Source organism: Pinus tabuliformis, chromosome 3_1, assembly GCF_031772625.1.
Source record: "Pinus tabuliformis cultivar Carrire ecotype Pingquan chromosome 3_1, CPIR1, whole genome shotgun sequence".
Lineage (NCBI taxonomy): Eukaryota > Viridiplantae > Streptophyta > Pinopsida > Pinales > Pinaceae > Pinus > Pinus tabuliformis.
Window position 1 is genome coordinate 264336913 of NC_142301.1, and position 11635 is coordinate 264348547.

Sequence of the window (11635 nt, forward strand, 5' to 3'; positions counted from 1 at the left end):
AATAAATTTAGAGCTAATCCAAAGTAAATAAATCTATACTAATATAACATTACACATCTTTCGGCCTGGAGTATGCCATAAAACTGCTTCTGCTTGGCTAAGAGCTCGTCTTCCTCGGACGTAAGGAAACAGGTTAACGGCCCAAGACCCAGAGGCATCTGGCAGGAGTGAAAGCCTGCTCCCTTACGGACCACCAGCGGGTTATTACAGGTGGCGTGGTTTTCCTTGATAACAGTGATGAGTCAAACCGACATTCGCGGATAGCAGCCAGAGATGGCTGTCCTCACTGTTGGTTTGACACCTGAGTTTGATAGGTTTTGCCACCTTCGGAAAAAAAAAACATTACACATCTTATAAACCTAAGAGGTTATATATCTTATAAATCTATACTAATATAACATTACACATCTTATAAACCTAAGAGGTTATATATCTTATAAATCTATACTGATATAACATTACATATCTTGTAGTGAAAGTGTACTTCTCATAATACATTATAAAACACAAATCCAATAAAATAAAGTGGACAACGAAAACATAATGCTGGTAAAACATAGACACGATCCAGAAGAATACGACGAAGAAAGACAATCCGAAGTTAAGTGAAGATAAGATTGGATATGACACAAAGGAGAGTAAAGAGGAGACTAATGTTTTTTTATTAAATTCCCTTAGCATTATTATCGCTTTGTGAGGTTGGCACCTGCGGTAGGCAGGTTGGAGGGGTGTCTGTTTCGTCGCTAAAGTTATCCGGATTTAATTATTGTTGGCCAAGAAAGTCCTAGGGCCGTGCAAATGATAGAGGCAAAAAGCCACTCTTATTTGTCCCCCCTCATGGCGATATCCGAAGAGTGAGTCCTAGATTTTAGGTTGCATACAAAACGATTTCAAGGCACCGATTGCGCCTCTGGAAAATATGTTTGTCGGTAGCATATCCGTCGCCCTCAGTCAGGATCTCCGTCGCTTTGTCCTTCGCTAAAGTTGGCGAAACATATGGCCGGCGCGCGCTTGCCCGTCTACCTCCACATCTGGCGGCTCCTCGGCTCTTTCAACTGACATGATGCTGCTGCTGCTGCTACCTGATCTCCGTCACATGCAGCGAAAACTTTGAGCCGTAGCCATCTCGGGTCGGTCGTTATTCCCTGCGAGAGGCGCAGTAAATACGGTATTGACTCCGTTAACGAACGTCAAAACGGATGCATTGAAGCGAGGGCGGGGAAGGGAGCGGTATGCCCGCCTGTGACTTAAGTTACAGTCCAAGAAGACCCGGCGGGCTTTATTATTTATGTGCGATCAGAGAGGGACGATTGGAGTTTGGAATCTGGCGGCAGGAATTCAGCGGAGTGAAATCGCACGGTGAGATTTTGTTGTATGTAACAGGCTACCTACAAAATCCCTACTTTATTTGTCTGCAATTTTCTTGTCTTCATTGGACCATTAGTCCATTATTGTTGATTTTTCATTACCCCGCGCCAATATCCAAGAGAACAAGCTAAAGAGGGGGTTCCGATCTCGATCCTCTGCAGCTTCACAACTGGCCTTTCTACACTTTCTTTCTTTTTTCATTAAAGGTTGGCTTCGGCATTCGTTCCACGATCGCTGGAGGAGCCAGGACGTACTGAGCGTCTGCCATGGCTGCATTCCGTTGGTAAGTCGTTAGCATTGGGGTTCGTTCAAGAAAGGAAAGATCGTGGTAGCTTCACGCGTACAGTCGAGGCCTGGATTAGCAAGAATGTGCAGCGTCATCGACAGCCTGCTGTGTAAAGAAGAAATCGGTGGAAGTCCGTGGATTGAAGACGATGGAGGTTGCGTCGATCCGTTTGATTCGAGCGAGGAAGTTCTTCGTTGTACGTATTCGCCTTTGGAATTTGTGGAAGATGATGAAACGCTTGCGATTTTGCTAGCCAAGGAGACGAGTTTCATGCCGGGACATGAATATCTGAGGCATTTGCTGTTCACTGACCTCCGCCTGCGCGTCGCTCGTTGCAGGGCCGTGCAATGGATGCTGAAGGTATTTCATATTGATTTGTTGAAAGACTGGCTCATTTTTGTTTCAGGTCCTTAAATCTTTTACGTTTCGTTATCAGGAGACGCTATTTAACGCGTCTTTGGAGAGCGAGTCTTTATTAAGCGGATTTAGAACCCGTCCCCATTGAATTTGTGCTGGTTGCAGGTCGGTCTCCGTTTTAACTTCAATCCGCATACCATTAGCTTGGCAGCTAATTATTTCGACCGGTTTGTGGCAAAGAGCCTCGAAAAGGTAAGAATTACGATCTTTAACAAGTGTTTCTCTTAATGAATTTGCGAAATAACTTTGTGGACATTCGAAATTATTGATGAATCTGTATCGGCGTGCTGATCCAGCCATGGAAGCCGTGGATGATAGAGTTGCTAACCATTGGCTGTATATCCATTGCCGCAAAGCTGGAGGAAGTGCATGTCCCGCTTCTGCAAGATTTACAGGTAATTATCAAGAAATATTTCTGTGCTTTAATTTTTAGTCTCTGAATATTATTTAACACAACTTCTTCCGTGGTCATTGTGTTTCAGAAACGCACTTAAGCCTTTAAGCTTCTGTGCTATCTTGTAAAATGCAGCTCTGCTAGGAAAATTCCCATCCGTCTAGTGAATGTTTAATAACCCATTAAATATTTCATTAATGTTAAAGAAAAAGAACGCTTGGTTGTTTAACAGGTCGAAGGAATGGATTACACGTTCAATTCAACGGCGATACGACGCATGGAACTTACAATCTTAAGCACACTCGAATGGAGAATGAATTCCGTTACAGCATTCTCTTATAGCGATACAATGCTTCAATATTTAGGCCTGTCTTCGAGCATTCAAGCCTTCTTACATGTTCGCGTAACAGAGTTGCTGCTGCAGAGTCTTCCCGGTAAATAATCTTCAGTATTTGGTATACATTTTACGAGAAACGCTTATTATTTAGTTTAGCCCAAGAAAATTAGATTTAACAGTCGCTGGATGTATTTCCGCAGTAGTCGAGTTTTTGGAATATGGACCGTCAGTGCTAGCAACTTTATCTCTGTACTGTGCATTGGAGGAATTGATCCCTATACAAGCAGATTTGCACAAGACAAAACTAAGCAAGTTTATCTCTGTGGACAAGGTTATTATTATGTAAACTTTAAAGCTTTTCTTGTTTATCTAAACCTTCAAGAAAATTGTTCCATTCCTGTGAATTTCCTTTTTGAGTAGATATTTCCGTTATTACCCTGGCTGATTTAGTTCATTTTTTTCTGAAAATCTCAGCAAAAGCTTCAAGATTGTTACGAAATTATGGAAGAGCTGGTAGTAGATCCGCTTTGTCCGACATTGTCCTCAGACTCCAAGTCCCCGGCGAGCCCCGTCACAATAACAGAAATTGCTGCCGATGGAAATGCAGTCTTACACAGGGGCACCGATATATCGAAATACGTAAATAATGCAAATGCAGTAGTAATGTATAGGCGCCGTTCGAATTCAGGCCAACCTGTCTGCAATTGCCTCTCTCCCCACAGAAATTCAAGGAAAAGAATCAAACTGACGCCGGACTCTCCGCATGGATTTTCATCCTGACTCCAAGGAGATTCAGCAGAAAAGGCTATGCACCTCGGAATAGTATTATCCTGGTAATGATCATTCAAAATATTGTTTTATTTTCGGCTTCAAAGATTTGACATCTCCATGTCGGTAATAATCACCGGGCCGCGTGTTGCACGAAGCTCTGGTGAAAGGGCAAAAGAATAAGCCCGCTTTTGATGAAGTACATGGCTACGGATTGCTATCACATGGCTTTTTATCTGTAAGAAGTGTTGCAGCTTCTCGTGAGATTGAATTGGACGTTGCAGTCGTCGAGGGTGAGTTGTCTGCCAGATTACGGTCAAAACGATTTGTCTCCATTTCCCATCGCCATCGATGCTAAAATAACATCTTGTTTCACAGTTTCAGGTTTATTCCGGTGTGTGATCACTATTCACAGTTTAAGCTTTATCCGGTGTGATGTAACTAAGACCGTTTTCAATATGTTTGTGTCCCTCGATTATTTTACGAAGTATATATATATGAGATTAATCAACTGTTATTAAAAAATTTACATCTTATTTGAGGTTATTTTTCTCAACGCTTGTGGGTTAGGTCTCTTGTGTTAGGATTTGATTAACGCTTGTGGGTTAGGTTTCTTAGGATTTGATTACCTTCGGGGTTGATTTGCTTAAATTTTCTTACCTGAGATTTTTTTTGAATAATAATTAAAATATTTTGTGTAAATTAATTTTTTTTAATAATAATTAAAATTATTCTAATTAATTAAATAATTAAATTTTTAAACTAGAAATAAATATCTTAACTTAAATAAAAGATATGTGATAATGAGAATAATGTATTTTTCATTTTTGTGAAATGAATGAAGTATTGTCAATCTTAGAAAAATTTTTCAAATAATAAATAATAATATTCCACATATTCTAAATGTAGTTTTTATAATTTGTCCCTACTAATTAATTTCTAGAGAGATATATACGTAAATCATAATTTGATTTATTAACCAAAGTCATTATAATACAATAATTAATATATTTTCGAAATCTTTGTAAAATGTATGACCGATTTCCATTGTGACCAATAATGAATATTCAACCATCAAAATGTAAAAATAAAAAATAAAATAATGTCACTATCTTCCATAAAGGAGATGATGATTGGACTCCACATATAAGATGTGAGGTCCACAATTGGAAAAAAAATAAAAGTAAAACAATCCCGGGGCCCTTCCAGAAGTAGATTATGACCGGCCTGCATCTCTAAGAAAGTAAGGATCCACATTTCGAACCTACGGTAGAAAGTTACAACTTGGGTTTTCCAAATGTCGTTGTAAAGTAGCTTTTGGATGACAAATACGTTGGAAGGTTAGGGATGATATTTTTCAATGTTTGATATTTTAATATATATATATATTAAAGATAAGATTAAAGATTTTGTTTAAGATATTTACGTTGTTTTAAAATTATATATATATATTTTTAATTAAGATTTAATATATATGTTTAAAATATTTACGTTGTTTTAAAATTATATATATATATTTTTAATTAAGATTTAATATATATATATATATTTTTAAATATTATAAAAAAATTAATATATAATAGTGATTAATGTTCACTAAAATTAATATGGTCTATTGGACATTAAGAAAGTAAGAGATTAATTGAGATTTTTAACATTTTATTTCTATGCTAAGAAAGTAAGAGATTAATTGAGATTCTTTAACATTTTATTTCTATGTTGGAACAAACGCAATAGAAGCTAGTTCTTAAATCACCATAGTTATGTTGATTGAGCAAGTCAAGAAGGTCGGTAGTATGACAAATATTTTGAAATTTAGAAAGATGCAAGTAAAAGCTCGACTAAAAGTTGGTTAATCCAAGAGAACTTGTTTTTCATCTTCAATCTTCTTAGCATTGTATAAGGGACAAACTCCTTCATCCCATGGAGTTTTGGGAATTGACCAACTCCTAACTTTCACTAGTCAAGACAAATAGACAATTCTACTTTTCAAGATTGGGGTTGATCACCTGCTTATATAGTTCACTAACAATATCATTGAACACAAGTATTATCAGTGTAGATCCATCTTAATCAAGAATCTACATCTTAATCAAGAATCTACTAAGCATCTAGATGGATCAAATCTCTGGATATGAAAACCACTTTTAGAGTATAAATGTGAAAAAATGCTTACATGTCAAGAGATTTAATATATATATCATGCTTATTTTTTCATAGTTTAATTTGTGTTTTTATTGTATAAATGGATAAAATGCTTGGGCACTTGGATTGTGTAGTTTACACAACTTAAATTTACAATTTCAACAAATCAGTTCTAGATTTTAAAATAAAATTGAGTAAAATCTATACCTTGAAAAAGACCTAAGTGTAAAATAGTGAAATTGCTTGAGATGTTTACTATGAACATTAAAATATTTTGTTGAATTTTAAACTTCTGTGGTTATTTCTTGGACGATTATGACTCGGATTAAGTACTTATTTTCTATCTTGATGATGGATCCCCTTTGGGATTCGAAACGTCGATCTAATGAACAAAGTACTGTGGATAATCCGGGTCATAATCTTCCATTAAAATATTTTATTTATAACTCACATTGATTATTATTTTATTTTATTATTAATAATATTTTTAAATATTATATATCAATTTTATATTAAAAATTAAATGAGTTACACATCTCCCTCTTATTAGGAAGTAATTAGATTATTTTATTTTTAATTAATTCTTCCTTTGGATATTAAAATATTCTATTTGGTCCATATACACATATTTTTTTTTCCCAAGGAAAAAATCTTAACTTTCATTATAGCTAGTGACAAATACATATTGCAGATAAATAATGTGCATTCAAAAATAGGTTGTGTTTTCTATAATAACCAGTATGTAAGAAGCAAAAAGTTAAAAAAAATAAAATTGTATGTCTGTATCATCCCATTACATATCATAGTCTATTAGAGAGTTCCAAACCACAAAATGTGATAAGACATTCTAGACCTTTATCGTTCAATAATCCAAAAATTACAACATTTCTAACCGGTCATACAAATTTCACGCTAATTCATCCCTATAGAAAAAATAACAATGAACATGTGTGCATACCAAAAGTTGTTTAAAAATAAATTAAACTAATTAAACTTTGTCCTCTACATGTTCCACCTTTGGCCCTTCTATAAAGGGTCTATGATAGAATTAATAGTCCTCATGTCACAGTTGCTCTGTAATTTTCTATGTGCCTAGGTATTGCTGCGCGTCTGCCTTGTATAATTCATCAACAATGGTATTTCTCTCGATGTAGATATGACAACAAGATATATGATCAAAATTCAATTTTAATAAAAGAAGTTCCTTCACAATGGGACTAAGTGTGTGAGACGACACCTAAAGACTTCATTGAACCAATTGATAGCAATTTAGGAGTCACCAAAAATTTATAGTTGCCTGCACTCTTTTTCAAGTGCAAAAAGAAGTCAAAGCTTTAGGCTTATAAGTTTTGCATAATTAATTGTTCCTCTCCCCAAACCACTTTGAGACTAAAATAATGATTTTCATTTAAATAAAGAACGACACCACACATACATTCCCCACACATACATTCCCCACTTGTGATGCATCATCAAAATATGCTCAGGGGTCCCTCGACGAATTGACAATAATAAACTCATAAATAGCCACACTTTGTGCAAACACTTTGAAGATTTATCATTGAAAATGACATTGTTCTTCGCAATCCATATCGCCTAGCTAATAATAGGAGGGAGATTTTTTAGTTGATTTAGATTGGTTGAATGCCACCAGATTTGTCATGTGTCCTTACAAGAGGTTCCATTCCATACTAAGCTCACAGAAAGGAGATTACAAACAGAGTCCCAGATGGCTTTGGAAAAATAGCATTCCAGAAAGATGTGATCGACTGATTCCTCAACCCCTAATATACATAAATTTTTATTTAAATATATAAATTAATATTAATATTCAAAAAGTTTATTTTAGACTTAAATTGAAATTTGTATAAGGAAAATATATATATATATAACTTTTAATTATTTTATTTCTCCAAAGTTATCATAAAAGTAAATTACTTAAAATAGATATCTAAATATTTTATTTATGGTTCCGGAGTGGAAATAAAATATTTTACTACATCTTCTTTATATTGAGTTGTAATATTAACAACTAATCTAGAAAGTATAGTAAGAGTGAGATTATTTATGTTGATTTTTAATTAAAACTAACCAAATATGATATTTATTTTAAAATATATTTTACTTAAAAAACAAGTATCAACTTGAGATTGAACATAAAAAAAATACATATATTTCGTATTAAATTGTAAAATGTGCTCCTCCAACACAAAAATAATTTCCATATTTAAAATTTACAACTCTCTTTTCTTCGATAATAAAATATGCTAAATGTTTTTATTATTATGCAACTCAATCTAAAATTTCTTGAATTTTAATTATCATGTACACCATTTAGTAAGGAATTTGGTACCAAATTTTAGGATTTTGTCCCTTACATAATGAAGCATTTAGGCGAATAATAATAATTTCCATAAACCAATGATGTTAGGGAACTTTCATTGGGGTCAACATAGGAAGACTATAATTTCTTAACTAAGTGTGTAATTCATTTCAGTAGAAACGTACTCCACATTTTGGATATGCAACATTGTAAAAGGTTATATATAGCAAAATAGTAACATTGTAGTGTTATAAATAGATTTAATGCTTACTCCTCACTTAATAAACACTAACATTGTAGTGTTATAGATAGAATTAATGTTTACTCTTCACTTAATAACTTATATTATTTAATAATTTATCCATCTAGATATTAAGGTTAAGTACTCAAGTATATAAGAGTGTGATTTCTTATTCTATATTGATTTTTTTTAAGAAAATAATTTTTTTTTATGACTAACTACTTTTTAATAAAAGATTCAATACTATCATAGTTCTCACATCACATTTTTCTAATTATAATGTAATTTGACAAATTATATTTATAAATATTTTATTTGTATATATATTTCTACAATAATTTAGACCGATGTATACATATTTCTACAACAATTAGACCTATATTTACAATATAAATCCTTATTCTCACCAGATTCATACACAAGAATAAACAACATCTCAACATTCATTACAAAATTGTATTATGTTTGAGATTACTTATTCCGTTCAATCTTCCATATTTCAATAATTTCATTTCATCACCATGGGATATGTGAGTATTGGTCCCTTACTCTTTGAATTCTAATATCCAATTTTAGTTAGTTTAATTATGAACATAATTTTAATTTTAATTTTAAACATTCAATATTTGGTTAGTTTATTTCTAAATATCCAATTTTTAATTAGTTTAACAACTATTGTATACAAATTTGTTTTGAAAATTTAATTCCTCAAAATATTTTTTCTCAAACTTTATAAATGAAAATATATTCATTTATTTCACACAAATATGCATTATAAAAACTAAAGGATTTTATAACTCTTTTTAGGACAACAAAATGACAAGAACCAGGGGATGCATCCCTAGGATGGCTAGAGAAAATCTCCAAAATTTTCAACAAATAACGAGTTGAGGATGGAAACAATATTATATATAATAAAAAATTAGGAAAAACACAATTCACGATAATCATTTGTAGTTTTTTGTAAGCATAAGAGTCTATACTATAGAGTATTATGCATAGCCTTGACACTTACAAGTTCTAAAAATGTTTCAATGATTAAATAAAGGGTCTAGTGGCATTCCAATATTGCCTTGTGGACATGAGTAAAACATAATTTAGATCTAGGAAACTTAAGTGTAACTATTTGTATGTTTTAATTAGATCGATGAAGGGTTTGTGAGACAAATAATTGTCTCTATAATAATTTGTATTCATCGTATTTCATGTGAATTATGATTATGTTTAAATGCATTCCCTTCTTAATAAATTATGTAGATTTTTATAATTGTGTTGAAACCACTATAAAACACTTTGGGATATACATGCACATATTTTGTAAAGACATTAGATTCATATTTCACATGAAAAAGGTGATTAATTTAGAATTTATTCAAACATTTAATACTCAATCCAAATCATTACTATTCGATTGTTTCATAATGCTTGGGGTTGGGATGGTGGAAGAACTAGAATTGAATAATTCCTCAACACCTATGTACAATATCTGAAATCTCATATCATCCAAAAAATCAAAAGATCAAGAGTAATAACCACAAGGATCAATACTTTGAGATATTGTGTTTCTTAATTTTTTTGGCACAGAGGCCTTGCTTGTAATGTTGTTGCTAAAAAGACAATAGTTAAATCACCATAAACCAAAATGCAAACCCATCATACAAAATCCAGGTTTTGAGTTGCAACTTTTATAGATTTAATATAATACAAAAGACGGATGGCAAAAATGTTCATATTGTCTAATTGTCAATGTCCATTGTCAAAATTGAAAATGTTTGACTAGAAATCCCTAAAATATGCCCAGAATGTCTCCAAAATATATCCAAAACATCTGGATCCCCAATTACCTATAATTTAGGGATGTTTCCTAGGGTTCTCTAACTCCCTAAAACACTAGAATGAAAAGTATGTGGTTTCTTTGTGTGGGGTGGGTCATAATGCAACATATATTTTATTCATTTAGTGGACACTCTAATAGTTCTATGATGTCACAATCTCTTTTAGTTATTACCACGTTACAGGACATGGAAAGTCCTTCCTCAACTCAATCACCTTCTTCCTTTCTCTAGTTTGAGAGCTCTCTCCCAATTATTCATGTGTTAGGACATTTATATGTAAATATTTTATAATTTTTGTAACATATTGTTCAAGTTTCTATTCTCTAAAATTATTCCACCACTTTAACTATACATACAGGTTCTTTGGCATTCTTGTGGCTCATCCACATTGGATCATTATATTGTTTGTCATCCATCTCGATGCATTTGGAATGGAAAAATTGGGGGAATCATCTCACGGGACCGTTTTTACGGCGGGACCTAGTTTGGCAAAATGGGGTTTGAAACCTTTCGGGAGAGTTTTGACGCATCAAATGATGTTTTTTGGGCGTAAAAATTTTCTGCTATGGTGTAGCAACTTTTTATGTTATTCTACACGCAGATATCTTCCCAACAGTGCAAGAAGCGCATTAATCAGAGTCTGTATGCAAAAGTTATGCCACTCAGAAGTTGACCTTCCTGTTTTCACACCTATAGTTCGGGAGGATGTCACGTCAGCCCCCATTATTCATGGAAAAGGGGCTAGCCACGTGATTATGATGTATAAGACTCTAGAAGAGTCTATTTTGTAACTCTAGTTAAGAGTTGATGTAGTCAAACTTAACCACTAGTAGGCTATAGGGTTATGTTATGACCAGGTCACTAGGAGGAAGAGGCATTCATTCTTTCGAGAGAATTTTGTTCCATAGATGAGAAAAGATAGCCAAGAGAGATAGGAGGTAGAGAAAAAAGAGGGGATTTGTGCATTGTAGCAGCCCACGGGTTACATGAATTACTTCTTTATACCTGCATCCATATTTCTAGACAAAGAAAGAGAGCGAAGCAACCTCACCTTCCAACTGGGTTTTCTCCCAAAAGGTTTTCCCAGAGAGCATATCTTGTGTCTTATGTGTGTGTGAGATTATTTTGCCATTCTCTACTTATCTGCTTAATTTCCTTTTACATGCATTCACTAATTACAATAAAATCTATAGATCTAGAAATTAAATAAAGTTGTGATAGTGCAGAATCTCAAAATTTTAATATAATATTATCAGATCTGTTGTGACGAACTGTCCAATGGAATATCCATAGAAGTTTACAGATCAGTGGCCCTTAAATCTATATCTATAATTATTTTGATTAGTTATATTGGCCATCCACTTCTTCTTACAATTTCAAGGGTGAGCTAAGATGTGGAAGAATCCAATGTTTATGGGAATCTATTTTTCTCCCCAAGGCAAAGCTCTAGCTTGATTTAATAATTTTTTTAAATTCCTACCATATGAGTCTTCTTAGGATGGGTTAAAACCCTTGAGTACA

At 33.4% G+C, this 11635-nt stretch overlaps 1 protein-coding gene across 1 annotated transcript; it reads left to right on the top strand.

The window, feature by feature from the left end:
* Positions 1–910: 910 nt before the first annotated feature.
* On the top strand, positions 911–3959 carry LOC149186808 (cyclin-D3-2-like). Its single transcript, XM_089412689.1, has 7 exons — positions 911–1359; positions 1530–2014; positions 2177–2263; positions 2368–2466; positions 2698–2899; positions 3003–3133; positions 3277–3959. Exons 2-7 carry the CDS (start codon positions 1736–1738, stop codon positions 3580–3582), a joined length of 1104 nt encoding a protein of 367 aa, XP_089268815.1. The 5' UTR covers positions 911–1359; positions 1530–1735; the 3' UTR covers positions 3583–3959.
* The last annotated feature ends 7676 nt before the right edge of the window (positions 3960–11635 follow it).